This window comes from Malaclemys terrapin, chromosome 8 (genome assembly GCF_027887155.1).
Source record: "Malaclemys terrapin pileata isolate rMalTer1 chromosome 8, rMalTer1.hap1, whole genome shotgun sequence".
Taxonomy (NCBI): Eukaryota; Metazoa; Chordata; order Testudines; family Emydidae; genus Malaclemys; species Malaclemys terrapin.
In genome coordinates this window covers 45,231,241-45,254,854 of record NC_071512.1, presented here as the reverse complement: position 1 = coordinate 45,254,854, position 23,614 = coordinate 45,231,241, and the positions used below count along the sequence as shown (strand labels likewise).

The 23,614-nt window shown below is 49.9% G+C and overlaps 1 protein-coding gene across 1 annotated transcript; it reads left to right on the top strand.

Moving 5' to 3' along the window:
• Positions 1-1,342: 1,342 nt before the first annotated feature.
• On the top strand, positions 1,343-23,172 carry PRKAB2 (protein kinase AMP-activated non-catalytic subunit beta 2). The gene is made up of 8 exons (XM_054036856.1): positions 1,343-1,487; positions 8,234-8,412; positions 9,269-9,435; positions 10,640-10,733; positions 12,722-12,842; positions 17,188-17,321; positions 18,127-18,195; positions 20,128-23,172. The coding sequence occupies exons 2-8, from the start codon at positions 8,251-8,253 to the stop codon at positions 20,203-20,205; spliced, it is 825 nt and encodes a 274-aa protein (XP_053892831.1). The 5' UTR covers positions 1,343-1,487; positions 8,234-8,250; the 3' UTR covers positions 20,206-23,172.
• Positions 23,173-23,614: the final 442 nt, after the last annotated feature.

Sequence of the window (23,614 nt, the reverse complement as noted above, 5' to 3'; positions counted from 1 at the left end):
TGGCACAGGCCAGAGAGCGTCGCCAAGGCAATGGCTAGGGCCAATCGTAGGGTTACCATATGTCCTCTTTTTCCCGGACATGTCCGGCTTTTCGGCACTCTAACCCCCGTCCGGGGGGAATTGCCAAAAAGACGAACATGTCCGGAGGCACGGGGGCTGCCTGAAACCCATAGCGCGGATCTGCTCCTCCCCTGACTCTTCGGCTCTGTTTAAGAGCCGGGCATGGGGGCTGCCCGAAGCCGGTAGCGCTCGGGCAGCCCGGCTCTTAAACAGAGCTGCCCGAGCGCTACCAGCTTCGGGCAGCCCCCATGCCTCCAGACCCTGCACCGCCGGAGCCCAGGAGGGGAAGTGCCCGGCTGGGGGCGCAGGGTCCAGAGGCAAGGGGGCTGCCCGAAGCCCAAGCGCTACCGGCTTCACGGTTTGCCGGGCAGCCCCCAGACCCTGCGCCCCCGGCTGGGCGCTTCCCCTCCCGGGCTCCAGCTGCGCTGGGGAAGCGCCAGCCGGGGGCGCAGGGTCTGGGGGCTGCCCGGGAAACTGTGAAGCCGGTGTCAAGTATCAGGGGGTAGCCGTGTTAGTCTGTATCTACAAAAACAACAAGGAGTCTGGTGGCACCAGACTCCTTGTTTGTGAAGCCGGTAGCGCTCAAGCAGCCCTTTCCCCGTGGCTGGGAGTGGGAGGGAGGAGGGGGCGGGGCTGGGGTGGGGGAAGGGGCGGGGCCAGGGCCCGTGGAGGGTCCTCTTTTTTTATTTAATAGATATGGTAACCCTAGCCAATCGGCCAGAGAAACACCGTTCCCCGGCTGTACTGAGAGCCAGGCTGGTGATTCCAGGGCAGCCCTGAGGGAGCAGGTCAGTGCGGGTGCGGACAGGGGGTCTGCGCCCTCACACCTGGACCGCAGCGCCCTGACCTGAATGCCAGACTCTTCCCTTAACCGCAATGGCCGCCCTCGCTCGTTAGTCACCTCACCCATTATTTTCAATAGGGGTGAAGCCAAGTTGCCCTCGGCTAAGATGGCCGCGCTTTCCCGCGAGCGTCTCCGAGGTACATGGCGGCCGCCCCCGCCCTAGTAAAGATGGCTGCCATCTGCCAGGGTTTGCAATGTGACTGAAGCCTCAAAGAAGATGGCGGCTGTCCCGAAGGGCGGCCTACGAAAGTCTTTCTCCTCCAGCGCCGCCCTAGGGCTGTAGCCCAGACCGCCCCGGAGGGGGTCGGGGGTGTACCGTCACGCCCTGCTCTCCCCGCCCTCATAGAGCCATAGAGATGACCCGCCCGCGCAGATAGAGTGTCCGTTCCAAGAAGCGGGCGGGCGTGGGCCCAAGGTTATCGGCGTAGAGCCGAGCCGCGCTTCCTCCCCGATCATAGAGGAGTCGGACAGAGCGTCTCCCAGCCCGGCCATAGAGCGGCTGCCGGCTGTCGCCGGCTCGGGGGCATCTCGCCATTTTAGAGGAGAGAGGCGGAGAGCGGGGCGGAGGCCGAGCCGAGGCCAGGTACTGGGGGAACTGGGCCCCTGGGGGTGTCTGCGGCGGCCGCGGAGCCTGGGGCCGGGCCGGCGCCCCGTTGGCGTTAGCGGGCGGCTGTGAAGCTGCTGTGCCCGGGGGTAGGTGGAAGAGCCCCGCCTGCCCTCCCCATGTTGGTGGGGTGGGAACAGGCCCCCGGGTGTCACATTGCAGACAGGTGCATTAGTTCCTTACCCCCAGGTGGGGGAGCCGCCCCTCACCTCCCTGGTGGCCAGGCCTGGAGGAGGGAGGTTGGCTTGGTTGATGAAGCACTGACCTGGGATATGATAAGAATCAATTCCCTGCTCTAGTACAGACTGGGTGTATGATCTGGGGCGTCCTTCAGTCTCTTTGGGCCTCCATTACCTTTCCTCATCTCACAGGGGGATAAGCTCATTAATAACAATCCCTAGCCTTTATGTAGCATTCTTCATCACCTCAAAGCACTTTACAAAAGTGGTCAGTAGCTTTTACAGATGGGGAAACTGAGGCAAAGAGTGGGGAAGCGACTTGCTCAAGGTCACCCAGCAGGCCTTTGGCAGAATTGCAACTTGAACCCAGGTCTCCTGAGTGCTTGTGCTGCTTAGAGACCAGTGTGATGGGGGTCGTATAAGCAGGTAAATGGAAGGAAGCTTCTCCATCTATAGAGGATAAAGGGGCAGGCAAATGTGTGCATGGGGCAGGACAGTGCTGCAACCACCTCCTGCTACTTTTGGGTGCTCAAAATGCGATACCTTGAGCCCGACTATCAGAAGTGCTGCACTTGCACAGATGTCTCTGGGAGCTGCAGGTGCTCAGTATCTGAGAATGCAGCCATGTTTCAAATTAGGAACCCAAACTTAGGCCTTCAAAGTTTTGTTGGCATAGCTGTGTCAGTCAGGGGTGTGGTGGTTTTGGTTTGTTTTGCTGATATAGTTATGCTGGCAAAAGCCTTGACTAGATGCAGTTATAGAGGCCAAAAAGTCCTTTTGAAAGTATAGCATGTTTCATTTGAGGAATCACTATAAACTATAGCAACAAAAGAACTCTTGCTAGGATAAACTGCCCTAGGAGGGCTGGCCAGTATAACTGTACCTCTATAGTAATACTAGCAAACCCTTTCTAGTGTAGACAAGGCCACAGTTGATATGTCTGGAAATGTTGGCCTTAAGCTTTCTGAGTCATCCCTGTCTGGTAATTGTGGGTCATGGTAGTGAACCTTTATATTTAACACAGCAACTGGTGCTCTATAGAAGATTCATTTATCTACTTCTGGGCACTATTGTGAGTCCTAAATAAATAGTGTTTATAAAGTGGTACATAAGGATAAATAGTATTAGGACTAGTCAGGGGAAGAGGTGGAAATAGAATCAGGAACTCTGCACAGGCTTGTCCTCTTTGTGAGCTTTATAACATGCAAGTCAGGGCTACGTATGCTTCCTAGATCCCTGAAGTTGGTATGTGTTCAGAACACCAAGAAATATCCTTATACTGTAAATACCTGAAAACAGCACTTGAGAACTAAATAGTCCTCACCAAAACAGGCTGGAGGCAGTTGTTGTAGAGACTATTAATAACAAAGAAGGGTTGGACAGACTATTAGAACAAATATGGCTTTACTAATCTGAACGGTTTTATTTTTTTTTTTGACTCTGCATAACTCCAAAACATTTCCATCTTGGACCCTGTATCTCCTGAAAAATTCTGCCTTCCTATAAATTAATTCATGTGAAATTTCCAGTAGATTAGATAGATTTGGCAAAGTTACTATCAAAATCTAGTTTGGTGGAAGACTTGCTTCAGTCTTAATCCTGGAGAGACTAGAATTTCTCCCTAAATTGCAATTAATTGATTGGCTTTTTGGTTTGTTCCCCCCTTTAACTCTCACTTTGATATTACAAAGCTTTTAATGTCCAAGTGGCATGCTCCTAGGATGCTGGAACATGGCCAGTGCATATTGTTTCTGTGTACAATATCCTATTACAGCTGCTTGTCCCTGAATTGTCTTGACTTGTGTTTGACTACAAGTCTTCATTCTCTCACTGCTGCTTGTTTATAGGTTATTGTTTGTTACATCAAGTCATGTAATTGTTGTTTACCAGCTATGTAGGTAACACAATTTACTTGCTCTGTACGGTGACCCAGCTAAGTCTCTTAAAGATGATAATAAATAGTATCAGTGTTTTTCTGTAACTTGTCACTTTCTATAACACTACATAGTAAATTGTCTGGGAGTTTTTTGCTTTGTAAAGAAATTTAAAGATTTTTTTTTTTAAGATAGTTTTCCCTAACAACTTAAATGTAGCCTCTCTTCAAACTCCAGTGTCAGTGTGTAACTTTCTTTTATGCAAATCTCTCTCCAAATAGTGAAGATTTTAATTATGGGGGGGGAAAGCAGCTATTCACTACAGTAACACCAATAATAATATTCCTTGCTTGCTGTCCCCATGACTTGCTCTGCAGGTCTGTGATTGTCAGCATAGTAGAACTCAAGGCATGTGAATGGCACTGTAAAATTAACTAGGTAAAACAAAAATTCTGTAGTAAATAGCTGTTGGGAATCTGTGTGATAAATGTGAGAGAACAGAAGAGATCTGTGCAACTTTCTGAGCCCGCTGTGCTTCTTACAAGAAGATGTATGAGACATTCCTGTGGTGTTATCTGGACCGGTAATCTGCTAAGTCACTCCAATCCTCGACTCTGGGAGCCATACTTGCCCTGCTCCGCTGTGAGAACCCCCACTCCCAGGCTGTTCATGCACAGCCTCTAGCACGTAAGCTGCTCCCAGCTATGTGAGTGAGCATTTTTGGCCAACCACTGCTTGGATTGTGCAACCGAATGACACTAGCCAAAATCTCCAGTTCCAGACACAACCCCAGGAACCTCTGTCTTGCAGTGTCCAGTTATGCCTACTGAATGCTGCAAGCTTATATGAGTTGGTCAATTTAACAAAGGTTTGTTATCCCAAGGGGTGTCTCTGACATGCGTCAACCCAAATGCACTGCTTCAGGTAGAATAAACAAACAAATTTATTAACTACTGTCAAGGCTGATTCCCCACTCTGGCACTTTGAGTGCAGAAGGTGGGGGCCCACAAGGATTCTAAAAACTAATACTGGCTACTCCAGGCTTGTATTAAACTCCCAAGGTTACAGCTTTTCTCTGACATTGGATTGGTAAATGCTGCCATCACCCAAGTGCAGAACCCCTTTCAAAGCCCAGGAAGGCGCACTTGAGAATTCCTTCCTGGGGGGTACCCTCAAGCCCTTCCCCACCCCCTGGGAAGAGCTAAGAAAGAAAGGAAATCAGCTGTTGCCACCAGCTAATTAAACAATATGTGCACAAACCTCTTAGGACACACAAATCCAATTCTGTTCTTAAAAAAGGTAAATGTTATTAAAAAAAAAAAAACTGAGAACTCAGACTATTGCTAGATTTAAAAAAGAGCAAATACAAGAATTAAGCACCAAGAATAGCTTTCTTGAGGTCCAGCTTAAACGTTACAAGCAAAACAAAAGCACCTGGGGTTAGCACAGAGGAATCCACAAGCCATAAAGAAATAAGAGAGAAACCTAATGGCGTCTTCCTAGACCTTTCCTGATCTACTTACATATCTGGGATTTCAAATGAGTAGTTTCTAGGTACGATACTGGTGGGTTTTCATACCTGGCACAAGCTTCTTACAACATAACTGCTGCCCTGTCCTCTTCTCCCCAGAAGAACAACCACAGACAGACAAAGGGGAAGCTTTTTCTCAATTTTAAAAAAGTTTTAGCCTTCCCATTGGCTCTTTTGGTCAGGTGCCCACTCACTTCCTTTTACCTATGTATAGCAGTGAGACTTTTAACCTTTTACAGATAAAGCAAGTAGAGAACAGCTACTAAGAAGGATTTTATAGCTAGCTGGCTGGCTGTCCATAAAAGGGAGCTTACCCCCCCGCCCCCTCTAAATTTATCATAACTACAAAAGATAGATTTTAAGTGATTATAAGTCAAAGCACAAGAAGTCAGATTTGGTCAAATGAAATAAAAGCAAAACTCATTCTTAGCTGATCTTAACAGGCTGGCTGGTTGCCCTTCAGCCAGGCTCTCCCCTTTGGTAAGCGTTTCAGTTGCTTGGTGGTAATGTCTGTAGATGGAGGTGTGACAATGCGGTTCTGGTGGAACCCAACTGAGAGTGCCAACTCAGGACAAATTGCTAAAACAGGGCAATTACAGCCCAAGGCTGGGGTTTTTCCGCCTCTAAGGCAAACCAAACCAGCCAGACTAAGACTTCGGTCTCATCCCACTGGCTAGCCGCAAGTCTCACAAGCAATCTCCTTAGACACTCCAGTTTCCCAGTATTACCACCAGTGCCACACGTTATGGGGACAAATGGTTATGAAAACCAAAACCCCAGTAAAAGAAAAAGGTTCTCTTGATTCCAAAGGACCAAGCCCCAGACCCAGGTCAATATACAAGTCAGATCTTACCCACAAATCACGCTGCTGCCAATCCTTTAGAATCTAAAATCTAAAGGTTTATTCATAAAAGGAAAAAGATAGAGATGAGAGTTAGAATTGGTTAAATGGAATCAATTACATACAGTAATGGCAAAGTTCTTGGTTCAGGCTTGCAGCAGCGATGGAATAAACTGCAGGTTCAAATCAAGTCTCTGGAATACATCCCCCGCTGGGATGGGTCATTCAGTCCTTTGTTCAGAGCTTTGTTCAGGTGAAAGTTCCTCCAGAGGTAAGAAGCAGGATTGAAGACCAGATGGAGATGAGGCATCAGCCTTATATAGTCTTTTCCAGGTGTAAGAACACCTCTTTGTTCTTACTGTGGAAAATTACAGCAAAATGGAGTCTGGAGTCACATGGGCCAGTCCCTGCATACTTTGCTGAGTTACAAGGCGTACCAGCCTTCTCTCAATGGGTCCATTGTATAGCTGATGGTCCTTAATGGGCCATCAAGCAGGCTAGGCAGAGCTAATCTCAGCTTGTCTGGGATGTCACCCAGAAGCATAGCATAAGTTTGCCATACAGACAGTATAGAGCCAATATTCATAACTTCGACTACAAAACTGATACACACATATAGACAGCATAATCATAACCAGTAAACCATAACCTTGTCCTAGACACCCCATTTGACCCCCTTTATACAAGATTTGGGTGCCACTACAGGACCTTGGTTGCAACAATGATCTATACGGTCCCAGTTTATGTCAATAACGTCACAGGAGGTGAAAGAGAGAGAGCATGGCAAGCGTCTCTTCGTTTTATCATGATCTTTCTTTCCTCTTGACTTTGCGCCCCCCCCCCCCCCCTTTCAGGGTCAGGTGAGCATTATCTCATGTTAGTTCCAAACCGACCAAGGGAAGGAGGTTTCAGAGTAGCAGCTGTTAGTCTATATCCACAAAAAGAACAGGAGTACTTGTGGCACCTTAGAGACTAACAAATTTATTAGAGCATAAGCTTTCGTGGACTACAGCCCACTTCTTCGGATGTATATGCATCCGAAGAAGTAACGAAAGCTTATGCTCTAATAAATTTTTTAGTCTATAAGGTGCCACAAGTACTCCTGTTCTTTTTAAGGGAAGGAGGGTGACTCACTCGAGAGTCCAACAGATCCTTTGTTGCTGCCTAGGCCAGTGTCCTTTGTTCCTGTGAGGCTGGGCTGGGTTTGTCTTGATGAAATGTGAACTGCCCCTCTGCGCCTGGAGAGTTTTTGCCTGGGCTTGTTTTAAGCCATGAAAACACATTTTCAGCCTCTTAACTACATACATGAAATTACTAGAACAACAATGCTCAGTGCATTATGAGCCTTCCAAAGACACCTGACATGACAATCTTTGCACTGGATACCACACAATCATATTATAAAGATGAACATGGGGGTGCAAGGTGTTCCCCTGAGGTACAGAGCGTCACAATGTGTTCTGTCTTTTTTTTTTTTTTTTGGTCCATTGCTTGGAACAATATAGCCAGTCCTTTCACATTTGAATTAATTTACCTCAGTGAATAACACAGGCCAATATCCGCCTGCAGAAGAGGCTGTTGCAGCCAGAATCAGGTTTCCCACTTTAACAAATTGTATCTAGATGGCTAGCTAGAGACTTCTGACCATTCAGTGCTTCTGCTACATTTATTATGACCACAGCAAACACACTTTTGCTGTGGTTCAGCTCCTGTCCTGAAACTGACCTTGGTGTGACTGGTAAATGATTAGTAAATGCCCATTCTGTAGTAGCATCCCCATCCTTTTATAGTAAAGCTTCTCATAGTTAGCTCCAGTGCCCTGGCCAAATTCCATCTTGGGTAATTCCATTCTGTCTCCTTAAAGCCTCCCTGTCATTTCAATTAGGCACAGGATTCTTCTTCCCTGCACAAGAGTTTATAACGAGAAGTGTTGCTAGGGGCTGTCAAACGGCTGCCACCTTCACTCTGGGTGGCTGTGTTTTCTTGCTGGGTGTAGGGTTTCTTGCGTGCTCTGCAAAGCCCTTTGGAATCCTTCAGGGTGAAAGATGCTCTAAAAATACATCTCTGTTGGGTGTGGTACATAATTATTTTCAATTAATGCAAATAGCATGCTGGCTGGAAATTCCACTAACCGTCGTGCATTCATTAGGCAGAGGTGTCTTGTTGCTTGAAAAACTTAAATGATGGATTGAAATCAATCTACGCTGACATTGGGGGGTTGGAAAACCAAGAGATCTCCCTTCCCACCTGTGGGTGTGTAGTGGACACTGGGGCATTGTGTTTTCTTCCCTCTCCTTCAGTCAGGTGCAGAGCTACCATGGGAAACACCACCAGTGATCGATTGTCTGGGGAACGCCATGGCTCCAAATCTCACCGCTCCGATGGAGCCAGTAGCACCCATTCCACGAAGGATCATCCCCACAAGATCATGGTGGGCAGCACTGATGACCCCAATGTTTTCAGCACCCTTGACTCCAAGGTATGGGCTGGCCTCTCTATCCCATTCCCCATTCTTGCAGGATCATAACCAATGATGCAGGTCACCATATTGGCAGCTTTGCTGAGCTCATTTTCTAGCAGATCTGAGTCAGACATTTGTGGGGTTTGTTTTTTTTAATTTGGAAGTGCCTAATTACCCTACTGTTTGTACAATACACCCCACTACAGTCAGTGCCTAGGGGTGATACAGTGTGTACAGAACACCCCTAGTCAAAGGGTATCAGGAAAAGGGGCCCATTTAGAAGAAAGTCCAGAGAATGGAGTGAAAAGAGGACACAACGCAAAGGCTGTCATTTGGCTTGGACAGAGAAACTAGGAAATGACTCGGGCACATCCTCAGCTGGCGTAAATTTTCTTAGCTCCATTGTCTGAAGTGGAGCAATAATAATGTAATGCCAGCTACAGTTCTGCATCTTAGACTCCAGAGTCTAGGGCAGAAGAGAGTCCTCCTCATATTGAAGGTAGTGCATAGATCAAGGAAGGTGAGAATAGAGGCATTTGGATACTATAGCAAGGAGAGCTGTGTAATTGCCTAGCTCCATGATGTGGCAAAGGGGTCTTGTGACTTGGACACAGAGATTGTTGGTGAGGGCAATGAAGAGGAGGAGCATAGTGGAGAGGAAGTCAAAGCACTGGAGTAGATGCCAGGGGGGCAGTGGGTGGACAACAATTGGGTAATCTGTGGTGCATTGTGGAGCTGGAAAATCTCTGCTGCTCCTGCTTTGATGTGTGCTGAAGGGCTATGGAAGAACAGTGTGATTGGAGAGCCAGCCCTGATCCCTGCTGTATCTGCATGTTAGCTAGGCTGTAGGATGGCTCTTGTTTTCTTCATGCAGCTTGCTGGGGAGAAGGAGTTTATGTCATGGCAGCATGATCTGGAAGAGTCAGTAAAGCCTTCACAGCAGGCTCGTCCCACTGTCATACGCTGGGCTGATGGAGGCAAGGAGGTCTTCATCTCTGGGTCTTTCAACAATTGGAGTGCCAAGATCCCACTCATCAAAAGGTATTTCCTCTCTCTGGGAAGCCTTTGCATATGCAAGTCACAATAACTTGAGGAAGAGGGGTGATATAAAACACATTGGTTAAATAATTTATTTAACCAGTTCCCTCTACTAGATTTCTCACTGTTCTTTGGGTCTGTGTTCCTTAGTTGAAGTACGGACTGGTGAATTATTATGGTTTTATTAGCCAAAATAGCTTTGAAAAACAAGAAAATTACAGCAAGTGAAATAAAGTTGGTAATAATGTCTACAGTGTCAAAAACTGAACTCTTGAGACGTTATCTTCAAGAAGTAATAAATCAGTTCAGTTAATTCAAGGGCTTAGTCTTGGTAACAAAAATAAGCTAACTTTCCCAGTTCTATACTAATCTGAGCAGGTGATTTTGGTGTCAACATGGAACTACAGATCCTTAAATATGGATCCTTCCAAGCATATCTGCCAGTGGAATTATGGGACTGCTTGTGGCAGTCCAGTGTGTGGTGTTGGTTCAGGTTGTGTGTGAATGTACAGGGATAGCATGGGACAGGGGTGTGTGTGAGTGAGAGAGAGTGGGGTAGGACTGGTCTGTGATGTGTTGAGATGTCTCTCGATGTGGAGTGTCTCTTAACACAGTGGTTCTCAACCAGGGGTACACATACCCCTGAGGGTATGCAGAGGTCTTCCAGGGGGTACATCAACTCATGTAGATATTTGTCTAGTTTCACAAGAGGCTACATAAAAAGCACTATAGTGAAGTCAGTGCAAACTAAAATTTCATACGGACAATGACTTCTTTCTACTGCTATATACTATACACAGAAATGTAAGTACAATATTTATATTCCAATTTATTTATTTTATAATTCTATGTAAAACTGAGAATGTAAGCAATTTTTCAGTAACAGTGTGATGTGACACTTGTGTATTTTTATGTCTGGTTTTTGTAAGCAAGTCATTTTTAAGTGAGGTGAAACTTGAGGGTACTCAAGGAAAATCAGACTCCTGAAAGGGATACAGTAGTCTGGAAAGGTTGAGAGTCACTGTCTTTGAATTGCAGGAATTCTGTCTGTGCTCTCCAAAGCAGTACTGCGTGAGCTGAGCTCAGGCACTAGGCTCAGGCTCGAACTATCTAGGACTGGTGTGACCGGTGACCCTGTGGAAGAGCAACCTCTGCGGTGCTATTTCTGTAACGATACTGTGTCCTGTTCTCCTCTCTCTCCTTTCAGCCACAATGACTTTGTTGCTATTCTGGACCTGCCCGAGGGCGAGCACCAATACAAGTTTTTTGTGGATGGCCAGTGGGTTCATGACCCTTCTGAGGTAACTCTCAGCTGTTTTCTCTCCTCAGAGACTCAGTGAGTGCTCTTCTTCGGCTCAGTATGCTGCCTCAGCACTGCGGAAATGCAGTGTGCACCCCATCCCCTAGGCTGGTTCAGCCTCTCCTCCCTGCTTCTCATGTAACATTTTCTTCCCTTGGCTATGATTGTACAGCACCAGCAGCCCTCACCCTGCTTTGATTGGTGCAGCACTGATTGCCCCTCTCTATACTCTGGTAACATGTTGAGGCTGTTTCACCCCATAAGCATTTCTGTGCATGTAGCTAATGGAATAGCTTTTAGAGCCTCTCTGCATCCATCGCTTGATTCCATGTCCCAGGCCCTTGCTTCCCAGGACTAACTTTACAGCAGATTCCTCCCCATGGCCTTGACTCCCTCATGCAGCGGTCTAGGTTTGAAATTAAAATAAAGGCATTTTTCTTTAACATTGCCTGGGTTGGAGGTGCAGAGAGCAGGAAGGGATTGGTGGTTCCACTGACTTATTCCTTCTGGGGCCTAGCTCTATGCTCAAACAGACCGTGTAATCCTACTTAGAACATCATCTGGTGACCCACAACAGTGTTAAAAGGGGCAGCTGGGGACCAGAATTCCTTTAAGCCAGTTTCAGTATAACCAGCCAGATTAGGGCATCTGGTTCCCTTAATCTCCTGCTCAGAGGTGATGCCTGCAGCTGATAAAGGGGCAATGTGATAAGATAGTAATCTAGTTATCTGCTGGTAGGAGGATGGGCCTACAGAAGAGGATTATTAAAGCACAGTGTGGGGGTGGAGTTGAATAGATTTCCAATTACTCTCAATTTTTGGCAAGCAAATGGGCATGAACAGTGAGAAAATGCTAATGAGGCATGCCTGTGAGCCCGTGTTCAGATAAGAGTCTGAAACTTCTGTATCCTGGAGGCTAGCAGGGCATTCTTCAACATAGTGTCTCTTGAGCCTTAAGCAGCTCTTGTGGCTTATCTGCTCTACCTCTGCCTCTTGGCTTGACACAGATGGGTGATGTATGTGCTACTGTAGGAGGGGGATAGATAAATGGAGATGTGTGATTGTCCATGTGCAGGTGGGGGAGAGAGGGCTGGGAAAAGCGTGGGCTTGGCTACACTTGCGAATGTAGAGCGCTGGGAGTTAAACCAGTCTTCGGAGACCGCAGCAGGGAAAATGCAGCTGTGTGTTTACACTGTCAGCTGCAAGCACAATGGCGTGGCCACATTAGCAGCTCTTGCAATGCCACAAAGAGCAGTGCATTGTGGTAGCTATCCCAGTGTGCAAGTGGCTGCAACGTGCTTTTCAAATGCGGGAGGGTGGAGTGTGACAGGGAGCGTGTTGTGTATATGTGGGGGGAGAGACAGTGTGTTTTGGGGGCAGAGAGCATGTCAGCATGCTATCTTGTAAATTCAGACAGCAGCACGCCCTCCCCCCACACACACACACACTCACAACAGCAGCTTTCCACTTAATGGTTGACTTTGTCCTGGAGCAGATAAGCATGCAGGCTGTCAAAAATGGAGCTTTGAAAGGGGATATCCGCATGCCTGCAGCCAATTGCAAAACAATGAGAAGAGTGGCCACTTGACTTCAGGGGATTATGGGACTTTCCAGAGGCCAGTCACAGCGCAGTAATACAACACCTTGTCCACACTGACAACTGGGCATTTCAGTGGGGGCGCAGCAAGCTTTATGCGTCTTGTGGAGGTGGATTACCAGGAGCACTCCAGCTGCAGTGTTCAGGTGCTCTACATGCCTTGCCAGTGTGGACACCTCAGGAGTTAAGGTGTCCGGGGTGGATTACCAGGAGCACTCCAGCTGCAGTGTTCAGGTGCTCTACATGCCTTGCCAGTGTGGACACCTCAGGAGTTAAGGTGTCCGGGGCTGCTTTAATGCACTCTAACTTGCAAGTGTAGCCAAGCCCTGTGAGTGTGATTGTGTGAGTGGGAAGAGGATGTAGGTAGATCACTGTCTTCACTTTTCATTTCAGCCTGTGGTCACCAGCCAAATGGGCACCATTAACAATCTGATTCACGTCAAGAAGTCTGACTTTGAAGTATTTGATGCATTAAAGGTGGATTCTCTGGAGAGCTCAGAGACTTCATGTCGAGGTACATTTCTCATGGCTCTCAGTGCTTGCTGACATTGACTGTGACACGTGCCCCTTTCTTCCTTCGAGACTTGCTCAAAGCTCCTATGACACTGATTGCACTGAAGGGAATGAGCCCCTTGAGTTGGAACTCCAGCTGACAGATTTGATAGCAGCCTTCAACTACCTGAAAGGGGGTTCCAAAGAGGATGGAGCTCGGCTGTTCTCAGTGGTGGCAGATGACAGAACAAGGAGCAATGGTCTCAAGTTGCAGTGGGGGAGGTCCAGGTTGGATATCAGGAAAAACTATTTCACTAGGAGGGTGGTGAAACACTGGAATGCGTTACCTAGGGAGGTGGTGGAGTCTCCTTCCTTGGAGGTTTTTAAGGCCCGGCTTGACAAAGCCCTGGCTGGGATGATTTAGTTGGGAATTGGTCCTGCTTTGAGCAGGGGGTTGGACTAGATGACCTCTTGAGGTCCCTTCCAACCCTGATATTCTATGATTCTATGACAGCTGGGCGGGTGCCTGACACACAGCTGCGAGGAGTAGTGTTTGTTGTTATATTGCACCATTGCCGAAGGACCCAATGCAGTGCAGTGCACACACTAATGTCCCCTCTCTGAAGAGCTTGCTGTCTGAGTGCCTTGTAAGTGTGAGTGATTTAGTTGTCTGATCTGAGCCTTGTAAGTGTGAATGGGGGTCAGTTGTGTGAAGGTGCTGAGGTGCCAGAGTTTTTTAAAACTGAAATCTAACACGCTAGATTTGCCAATTTTAAGCATTCTAGCCAGTGTTGGAATGGAATTTAATTAGGATAACATCTTTTTAATGAGTCCCAGGAGCACTGGTTTACTAATTTTATCACTTTTACCTTGGACAGTTTACTAATTCACCCAGAACCACATAAATGGATAATCAATAGTTTATCAACCAACTGTAGATACAAGCAATAATTTAGGCATGTACTGAACACAAAATACACATGCAGTCATGTAATTAACATAAACCAGTGTGAGGGCCTGCAGCTATACCAAGGAACAATACAAATCACCAAGATTTCTTCTTACGTTTACTGACAATCATCAGTTATCAATTTAGTCCCTGTAATACATGATCATGCTTCTGGGACTTCTCCAAGGAGTAAGGGTGCACTAGTCCTAGGGCACACTGTGGTCACTGCTATTGGAATTGTTTGGTATGAGGGGTACTAGTTCAAAATATCAAGAACAATTGCTTAAATTGTTTTAAGTCTCTTAGGCCAATTTGTGGAGTTGACAAAGGAGAATATACATAAAACATTAGTTAAATGCCAAAATATAGTTACTTGAGGTCTCACTAAAAAGAGTGTGGCCCCAACAAAGTAACTGTGTTTTTATGCTAATGACCAGAAAGAAATACAATCCCTGAAATACAACATCATGACTTCTTAGTCTGTAATCCTGGGATCGGGGGAGACTTTTCCATTCTGCTTGTCCTAGTGTCCGTAGCACTTCTGGATTCTGCAGCTTCTTTGTAGGTTTAGTCAACTGCTTTGTCCTGTAACCCTGGAGAGCGGGGTGGGGGAAACTGTCTACAGGGTACAGCAAGCTTTGGGTACTTTGACCGGGGTCCTAGTGGGGGCCAGCTATCGTCACTCAATTAGGGTGAACTGTAAAATATGGGGCAGCCAAACCCCCAAAAGCTGGCAGATATTCCAATACTTAGATTTACCAAGCTAGCGTAAAACAGCTTCTTTATTACCTTACCGGTTACTCAGAAGTCCAAACAACACAGTTCCCTTAAAGTGATCCAGCCTCAAGTCTCCATCCAGGTGCCCACATCAAATATGATGAAAATTTCTGTAAATCTTATTTCATCATATAAAAGAAAAGGTTCTACCAATCCCAAAGGATCGGACACATTACCCCCTAGGTTATTGAATATTCCAAATCTTACCCAAATACACACTACAGCCAATTCCTATTAACTAAACTAAAATTTATTAAAAAACAAGAGAGAGAGTATGGTTAAAAGATCAACATACATACAGACATGAGTTCAATTCATTGAGGTGCAGATTCATAGCAGAGATGGTGAGCTTCATTGTTGCAAAGAGTTCTTTTAGAAATAGTCCATAGGTTATACTCCAATGTCCAAATCTCATATTCAGGGCGTACCAGCATAACTGGGACCTCAGTCTTGCGACTGGAACTTCCCCTGATGAAGCCGAAGCAGATCTGAGATGACAGAATCAGGACCCAAGGCTCTTTTATACAATTTCATGGCTCTTTGACAGATTGGGATTTCCTGGGGGGAACAAAAGGTAATTAGGATGACTTTGAAGGAGGTCCATTACCAGTACTTAGCTATACGGACCAGTCTTTGCGCTCCAGTTTCAGCTCTTGGTTTCTCTGCCTCTGTTGGTATCCAGTAGATGGTGTCTATGTATAACAAATATCTTCAGTCTCTTTCTTATCGGAGGCTCTTTATGTTTGATTCGTTTCAAATAGTGCATTTCTGTACTAACCCAGACTGTTAACTGGAATTTCTCCTTTCTTAAGCGATTTCTTTTAATATTCCAAAGTTACACCGTGGTGAGTTGCTATCTACTTTTTTGGTCACAAGCTTCCTAGGTGATTTCAATTTATGTTCTACACTCCTCTCCGGTTCTTAATTTCCAATTAGATGGGAATTACCACCACATGCAAATCATGAGAATTTCCTGTCTAGGAACTCTCCTTTCCTGGGAACTGTGCAATTCAACCTTTAGTTTGATTGACGCTCCCAACGAGCTGTGCCCCTGTGGTGTTGTGCGTATTGATTCCCATGCTCTATTGCTCCATGAGGGATGTGCATAGGGGTGCATGGTGGTAATCCTGGTCACTGTGGAGACGAGGGAGAATAAGGTGATTGCTTCCTAGTTAGGTAAGCAGAGAGAGGGCTGTAATAACCTATTATCAATATATATTCAAGGCATATTTGACATCTATACATCTTATAGCCTGCTGGGACCAGAAGCTTCCATTGTGCAAGCAACTGTCTAGTTTAGTATCAGAGTTGATTGTTCTAGTAGTAACCCGTGTAGAAAACCTCCCATTTTCTTTCTGCTCACGTTGTAGCAAAGATCACTATGTTACCTCTCCAGATGCCAGCTGTGCTAGGTTGACCTGGAATCACTGACTGGTAGTTCAGTCCTGCGTTAGGGAGTCCTGTAGCAGCGAATCATGTAGATCATTTGAGAAGCCCCTCTGCTGCTGCTGATGCATCTTATACAGCAGTGGTTTTTAAACTTTTTTCCTGGGGATTCAGCTGAAGAAAATTGTTGATGCCCGCGACACAACGGAGCTGGGGATGAGGGGTTTGGGAAGGGCTCAGGGCTCTGGACTGGGGGTGCAGGCTCTGGGGTGGGGCCAGAGATGAGTAGCTTGGGGTGCAGGAAGGGCTTCCGGGTTTGGGGGGGGCTCAGGGCTGGGGCAGGTGGTTGGGGTGTAGGAGGAGCTCCGGGTTTGCGGGGGCTCAGGGCTGGGGCAGGGGATTGAGGCATGGTGTTGAGGCGCGGACTTGCCACTGGCAGGTCCCAGTCAGTGGCGCAACGGGGGTGCTAAGAGAGGCTTCCCGCCTGTCCTGGCACCGTGGACTGCGCTGCACCCTGGAAGCAGCCAGCAGCAGGTCTGGCTCCTAGGCGGAGGTGCGACTCTCACCCACAGGCACCTCCCCTCCCCCGCACCCCCATCCAATGGGAGTGCTGAGCCGGTGCTCAGGGCAGGGGCAGTGTGCAGAGCCCCGTAGCGCCCCCTACCTAGAAGCCGGACCCGCTGCTCGCCACTTCCGGGGCACAGCGCGGTGTTGGAAAAGGTAGCCACTAGCCTGCCTCAGCTGGGCAGCACCGCCGATGGGACTTTTAATGTCCTGGTCTATGATGCTGACCCAGAGCAAGTCAACCCAGCACCTTACATGCCGTGACCCAGTAGTGGGTTGCGACCCACGATTTGAAAAACACTGTTATATACAGAGGCTTATGCTAGAGTGGGAAATAAGACAGTGCAGTTTGACTCTCAAATAACCCCTTCAGTGCAGGAAGTGACAACCCCTTAGTATGGTCCTGGCACCTAGATGTATCCCCTTTGGAAGCCACTGCTTGCAGAAGGTGTTGCCAAGGCCATGGAACTGACACATTCTGTTGCACACATCTGCTCTCTTGGACTTGCAGCCCAGTGCCAATCCAGGGTTAATTAAAGAAGCCAGTGCTAGAAAGACCCTGCTGGGTCCCTCTAGTCCATTCATGGAGTTCTTAGGGGATGTCACTAGAGCTTTGTCCAGACTTACTTAAACTCGTCTCAAGTGATGAAGCTTCTGACACTTCCCTTCACATCTCCTTGGTGTTTTGTAGACCTGTCTAGCTCCCCGCCAGGACTCTATGGCCAGGAAATGTATGTGTATCGACCGGAGGAGCGCTTCAAATCTCCACCCATCCTCCCTCCTCACCTCCTCCAAGTCATTCTCAACAAGGACACCAACATCTCTGTGAGTAGCAGCCTCTCCCTGTGAGTGAGTTCATAGCTGGGTGTGGAGCAAGCAGGGGAGTTTGGGCTGAGCGCTAAGAGGCTCTGCAGTAAGAGCAAAGGTGGCCAGAGGGTGCCCCACAGAGTTCTACAACATGTCCTGCTGCAGTCCTCCTAACTGTATGGCCTGAGGACATCATGGATCTCAGCATGCAGTACTCCAGGGGTTCTCAAACTTCATTGCACCGCAACCACCTTCTGACAAGAAAAATTACTACACGGCCCCAGGAGGGGGGACGGAAGCCTGAGCCTGCCTGAGCCCCGCTGCCCTGGGCGGGGGCAAAGCCCAAGGGCTTCAGCCCCAGGTGGGGGGCCTGTAAACTGAGCCCCGCCACCTAGGGTGGTGGGGCTCGGGCGTTAGCCGTGGGCCCCAGCAAGTCTAATGCCAGCCCTGGTGACCTCATTAAAATGAGGTTGCGACTCACTTTGGGGTTCTGACCCACAGTTTGAGAACTGCTGCAATACTCCATCTCGATCCAAGCAGACAGCCCTCACTGTGTGCTGGTCAAAGCAGGCTGTACCTCTGCTCTGTGTTGGCTCCTTGCTCTCTCTGGTGCAAAGCCTGGGCTCCATCCTTGCTCTAGACAATAGAACATGGCTAAAATCCAGAGTATAAGTCTAATGTCCACTGAAATGAGAGATCCGTGCACACCCTAAAATGGGCCGGGGGTGGCATTTGCGAGTTGTTTCCGCATGGAGAGCCTGTCTGTGGCTGCCGCTCCCAGTTCCCATTTGCCTCTGTAGACTGACCCTTCTCCTTGTTCCAGTGTGACCCAGCTCTTCTACCGGAGCCCAACCATGTCATGCTCAACCACCTCTATGCACTCTCCATTAAGGTAAGTGATGGTCACACGGTGAGGTAGCTGCTTCACCTCTGAGGGCCTACGAGAGGCTACTGCTTTTATGATCTTCCCTTTCTGCTACGGGGTGTTGTGATGTGTGGCCCGGAAGTCTACACAGCAATGAAATGGATGCGCAGCCTGAGCTGGCTACAACAGGCCAGCCGCGGCTTTGTCTTTGCTGTATAAACATACCTCAGAGCTCCTCTTCAGGTCTGGGAAAGGTACTCTGAGCGTCACCGCTAAATGCAAGGTGGAACGGATTGTTTAGCATAGGTAGCACATATTGTAAGGGGCCATACCAGGTAGAGTGGCCTGCTAATGTCCCTGCAGTCAGAGCACAAAAAGAGGGGGTTAAGTGGGCTACAGATTGTTGTAATAAGCCCCCTGGTTGAGGGAGCCAAGGGGGCACTGAAACAGTTGGCACTGGCAAACTTTAGTGGTTCAAGGTGGATCAGGGTATAGGACTGTGGGGGCTGACCATGGGGGCTGGAGAGGCACTGGGTCTCCCTAGCTTACTGCCTAGTCCAGTTCCAGCCTGGCTCCCTCATTCCACATTGGCCTCTAACCTTATTCTACTCTGTCCTTCCTATTAAAATCCACTTTTCAGAGTGTGTAACTGTCTGAATCCCGCTTACATACAAATCTCATCGCAGCCTGAGTTATGGTGCTTCTGGGGTAGCTGGCATCTGCCCACCAGCCGAAGGGAATGTGATCTCACTTACGGGCTAATTTAATGGGCGTGTTTAATGGGCAGACACTCTCGTCCCCCTCCCCCCCACCCCTGTGGCAGTACAGAAACTGGCAAACAGGCAGGGTGCCAGCCCAGAGCTGAGTGACTGAGACAGAGCAGGAAGCTGCAAGGCTCTCTCTGGGATTGATGGTGAGGTGCATGCGGCTTTGGCTTCCCAAAGTCTGTCCCTGTGGGCTGGCCTAGCTGCTGTTGCTAGGAGGAGGCAAGGCAGCTGTGCCGGGGGCTCTGCCATCGCTGTGGATGGAAGGGCTGGAAGGCCCTGACCACTCCCTGCTCGCCTTGGGGAATGTTTTCACTAATGTCTCTGAGAACAGCGCTTCTCTGGGGCAAGAGCCGCAGCTTCAAACACTGCTCTGCCTGCCTGCCCAGCTCAGACTCACGTGGGCTCCACTGTCTTCCTGAACTCCCCAGCCTGTCCCACTGGTCCCAGTTGCCTGTTGGCCCCTGCTCATCGCAGCCTGCAGGTGCTGTGCTTCGCTGTCACTTCCATTGATACCCTGTAGTCCCCACCACAAAGTGCAGGATGTGCTGAACAGAGCCAGTCAGAAAAGGTATTTCCGGAGACTCCATTTGGGGTGAACCAATACAGAACGTTTTGGGCAGCTCTCAGGGGAGGGTCTCTCCTGTCCCACCCTCACCAGAGCTTTGCATCCCCTGTGGGGTAGGGAGACCTGCCTGTGTTTAGTTAAATCGGTAACCGATTCAGCCAGACTCACTGTGCTGATCGGCATTTTCCCAGGACGTGGAGTTTTTGTCGGAAAACTTTGGACAGCTTTAGTACCAGATGCTGCGCCCAGAGCACTGCTACCAGACCCTTCTGTCATCCACAACCAACTTGCATGGTCATCAGGATCTAGCTTGGAATTTACCTCCGGGGACTTGTCTCTGCTTGTCTTTGTGTCGCTCTGATTCCTCTGCTCCTCTAGCACTGACCTTTCTCTCTGCCTTCCCACAGTCCAGCCAGCACAAGAGCAGTCTCTGCAACTGCTGGTGCTAGCAACAGCTCCCTGTTCTCTGTCTCAGTGACTCTCCTCGTCTCAGATCTTGGCTAGGAGCTGTCTCTCCCTCCCTTCTCCTTACTACATCAGTGTAACTGTCCCAGCACTGTGAAGTATCCTGGGGCCGTGGTGCATCTATGATCCGCACCACTAGCACTCTGCTGTGTTCTCTTGCAGGACGGCGTGATGGTGCTCAGTGCCACTCACCGCTACAAGAAGAAGTATGTCACCACTCTGCTGTACAAGCCCATCTGATCGTGTGTCTCGCCGCGTAGCACACAAGGAATGCCATGTTGTCTGCACGCAGTGGGACACAGGCCTAAGAACAACTGGTGGTTGGCTCTAGCTGAACCTGGCAGGGGTGGAAGGGGATGAGCCCAGCCCTGTTGGATGTCTGAGCTATTCCCTCTATATTCTGTTGGTGAGATTTGATTTCACCCTTTCATACCCTGCCTTTGTCGGGTCCTCTGGCTTTGCTGAGTTCCCTGGCTTGGTCTACTGCCTGCCAGCTTGGCTCCCCATGGGGGAGTCACAGCAGGGAAGGAGCTGTCGGAAGCTCTTCCCCAGCCCCTCTGCCTGTAAGGGCTTTGGCCAGTTCCTCCGGCGGTTGCCTGCGGTGGGGCAGAGCCATGTCACTCTCCCTTTGCACCCCATGCCAAGGCCCTCTAGAATGGCCTGCTTCAGGGCAGAGTAGGGGGGGGCGGGGGTGCACCTGAGCTCTGCAGGCCTGGGCTGGCTTCTTACCTCCCTGCACTTAGCTAATGGGACTGGAATGTGCACATGGCTCCCCTGAGCAGAGACCAGGGTTAGAGAGAGAGAGACACACACACACACACATACACCTACCTCTCTCTCTCTCTGCGCCTGCATTGGAGGGTTAGTCCCAACCACCACCCTCCACACACACTGTCCTGCCCACCTCAGGCATCGCCATCCCCAACATTCAGCTCTCGAGCTGTGGGCCTAGGCCCCAGAAGGCTGAGCCTTGACTTCTGTGGGGCCAAGAGGTGGGAGTTTCCCAGGTTTAGGCCATAGCAGAATGGCTCTGTGTTGCCCTCCCCAGGCCAGTGCAGCATAGGAACTGCTGCTGTGATGCAGCAATTAGTGCCCCTACCCATCTGAGAGGAAGAGCCTGAGCTGATGAGATGTTTGTCACATGGAGCCTGCGTGCTCTCTCTCCTGCTGACGGCCTGTTCCAGCGCCTGCGGGGGGCAAGGGAAAGGCTCCTGCCGCGTCCGTGGCCCTTGCACCAGCTCTCACCAGTCTGGGTATTTTGTGGGAAGAACTGCAGTGCTAGTGTACCCAGCAGCTGCCAGGGCTGCTCTGTCTGTGTAGGGGGCTCTCACATGCACTGGGGTTCTTGGCCTGGAAGCTGATCTCACTGTCATCCCAACAGTCTCCTGCCCCATTGCACTGAAGTGGCTGGTTCTGTCTTGGCTAAGAGCTTTCCCAAGGTCCCAGTGCAGCCTTCTCTCACTCCTCAGTGCAAGGTTCTGCCATTGCCTCAGGCTGGGCTCCGCAGAGCTCACTGGCTCTGCAGCCCTTCTTTCTGGGGGAGCACTAGTGGCTGAGCTCAGCCTCCCTCGATCATGTGTCCTGAGGAATGTTTAGTGAGTGCCATTGTCACAAGCCCTTTGGGCTAAGCCTCTGCCAGGTTCAGCTCTTAGCCGGCGAGTGGGGAGGGGGCATTGCCATTGTATGCAATTGCACTTTACCAGTCACAAGGAGAGCACTGGCTCCCAGTCCTGCTGGAGTGTCTCCAGGGGCGGGGGTTGCTTTGTGTGATGGCGAGATGAACATGGCTGTGCATGCTCCGCTGGACCCTGGAAGGGCTGCAGATGCCCAGAGCTGAGCAGCCGGCTGCCTGGGTGGGAGACCAAACTGGACAAGAGGTAGCAGCTTCTGCCTAGCCCAGTCAAACCAGCGTGACCAGGGTGCTCACTGCCCAAGAGGGAAACTTCTGCTTCGAGGTGAAAAGGAGACAGGGCCAAGCCAGTCCTGGGGCAGCTGCCTCTTCCCTGTCATCTTCCCGTTAGCGCGGGGAGGCCTTGGCACTCAGGGCTTGCTGACAGGTCAGCCTGGCACTGCTCCAGTGCTGGGAAGGGCAGGCACTGGCTCCAGGCTATGGATTTATTATTGCTTTCTGTGCTGCAGGGCCTGGCTGGAGCTATTAGCATGACACGCACAGCAGAGGCTCCTGCCGTTGTTAGGGCTGCTTCCTCTAGCACATACGAGAGATGCCGGCTGCCTCAGACCAGGCCAAGAGCCAGAGGGTCAGCTTGCTCCCTGGTAACCGCCCCTGTGAGCACCTGTCAGCTGCAGGGAGCAGAGGGCCAAGCTGAGGCAATGCTGCCAAGCAGTATGGGACTGCTGCCTTAAGGCAGAAAGCCTCCAGTCTGGGTGCTGTGGCCACTTACCTGCCTGCCCGGTGAGTGTGGCTCTGCAGCGAGGCATTGGGGCTCGGCTAAAGGAAAGGGCTTGGACCAGGACATGCTGGGCACTAGCTCCCAGTGCCAGCCCCTCAGTCCCCGGTCCTGGAAGCATGGGGGTGAAGAGGGGCAGGTCTCCTGGTGCTAGCTGGTGCTTGGGTCACACACCCAGGAGAGCTCAGCCTACCATGAGGGGGAAGCAGCTGAGCCCCTTGTCCTGGCCCAGGGCCGTAGCCCAGCAAAGGAATGCAGTGAGTGGATCACAGCGTACTGCACAGCTGGGGGCTGCACTTCTGTTCCCTGCATGCTGCGCAGGGCTGGTGGAATCCCCAGCATTGAGCTGAAGGCATCCACTGGTCCCTGTCCTGCTCTGCAGAAGCAGCAGATGCAAAAGCCCCAGGAAGCCCTGCTGGTTCTGCTGTTGGTGCCTGTGCTGTAGCTCACGGCTGCGCTCTCCCACGGGAGCTGCAGCAGATGCACAGGGCTAGTGATGCTGTAGGGGGTGAGGTTAGCCTCAGCCAGCCCTTTCTACTAACAGCCCGCACAGCTGTTTACTGCTGAACGCAATGGCTGGGGTGAGGGGGTTCTTGGACCTGGGGGCTCTCACGTGCCCTGGGTCAGCACTGAGGCAAGGGCAGCTCCTTGCTGCTGGCCCTGGGATGGGGGTAGAGGCCTGGATTTGGGGTAGGAGGGGCACTACAGGTGCCAGGGTCCCTTGCTGATTTGATGTAACTCATAAAGCCAGGCTAAGGCTTTGGCCCAAGCAATGTGACTAATAAAGTTTGTTACAGAGGTTGGTGGGACCTCATCTGTGTCTGGCTGTGTCTGCATGCTAAGGAAGAGGGGCTGCACTGAGGACCCAGGCCAGCCATTGGTGTGGTTTGAGATGGTTGGTCCCTGACCCATACTAAGCCAAAACTGGCTGTGGGTGTGTCCGGTATCAGGGCTGGGGCTGCCCCTGTGAAGCGTGCACCACACACTCCTCTCTTCCTGACAGAATGGCCTTACTAAGGTGCTGCAGGGAGGCCAGGCTCGTGGGCGGGCAGGTCACTGCAGGGGAAACTCAGCCAGACGGGCCTATGGGGCAAGCTCTTCCCACTGGTGTCCTTGTCACAGTGAGGGTAGTGCACCCCCCCTCCCCATGGGAATGGCTAGGTGTGGGGATGTGTGAGAGCACCGGGGCGGCTGCCTGCCTCTCAGAAGCTTGCACTGGCAAAGCTGGGGGCAGCCTGGGT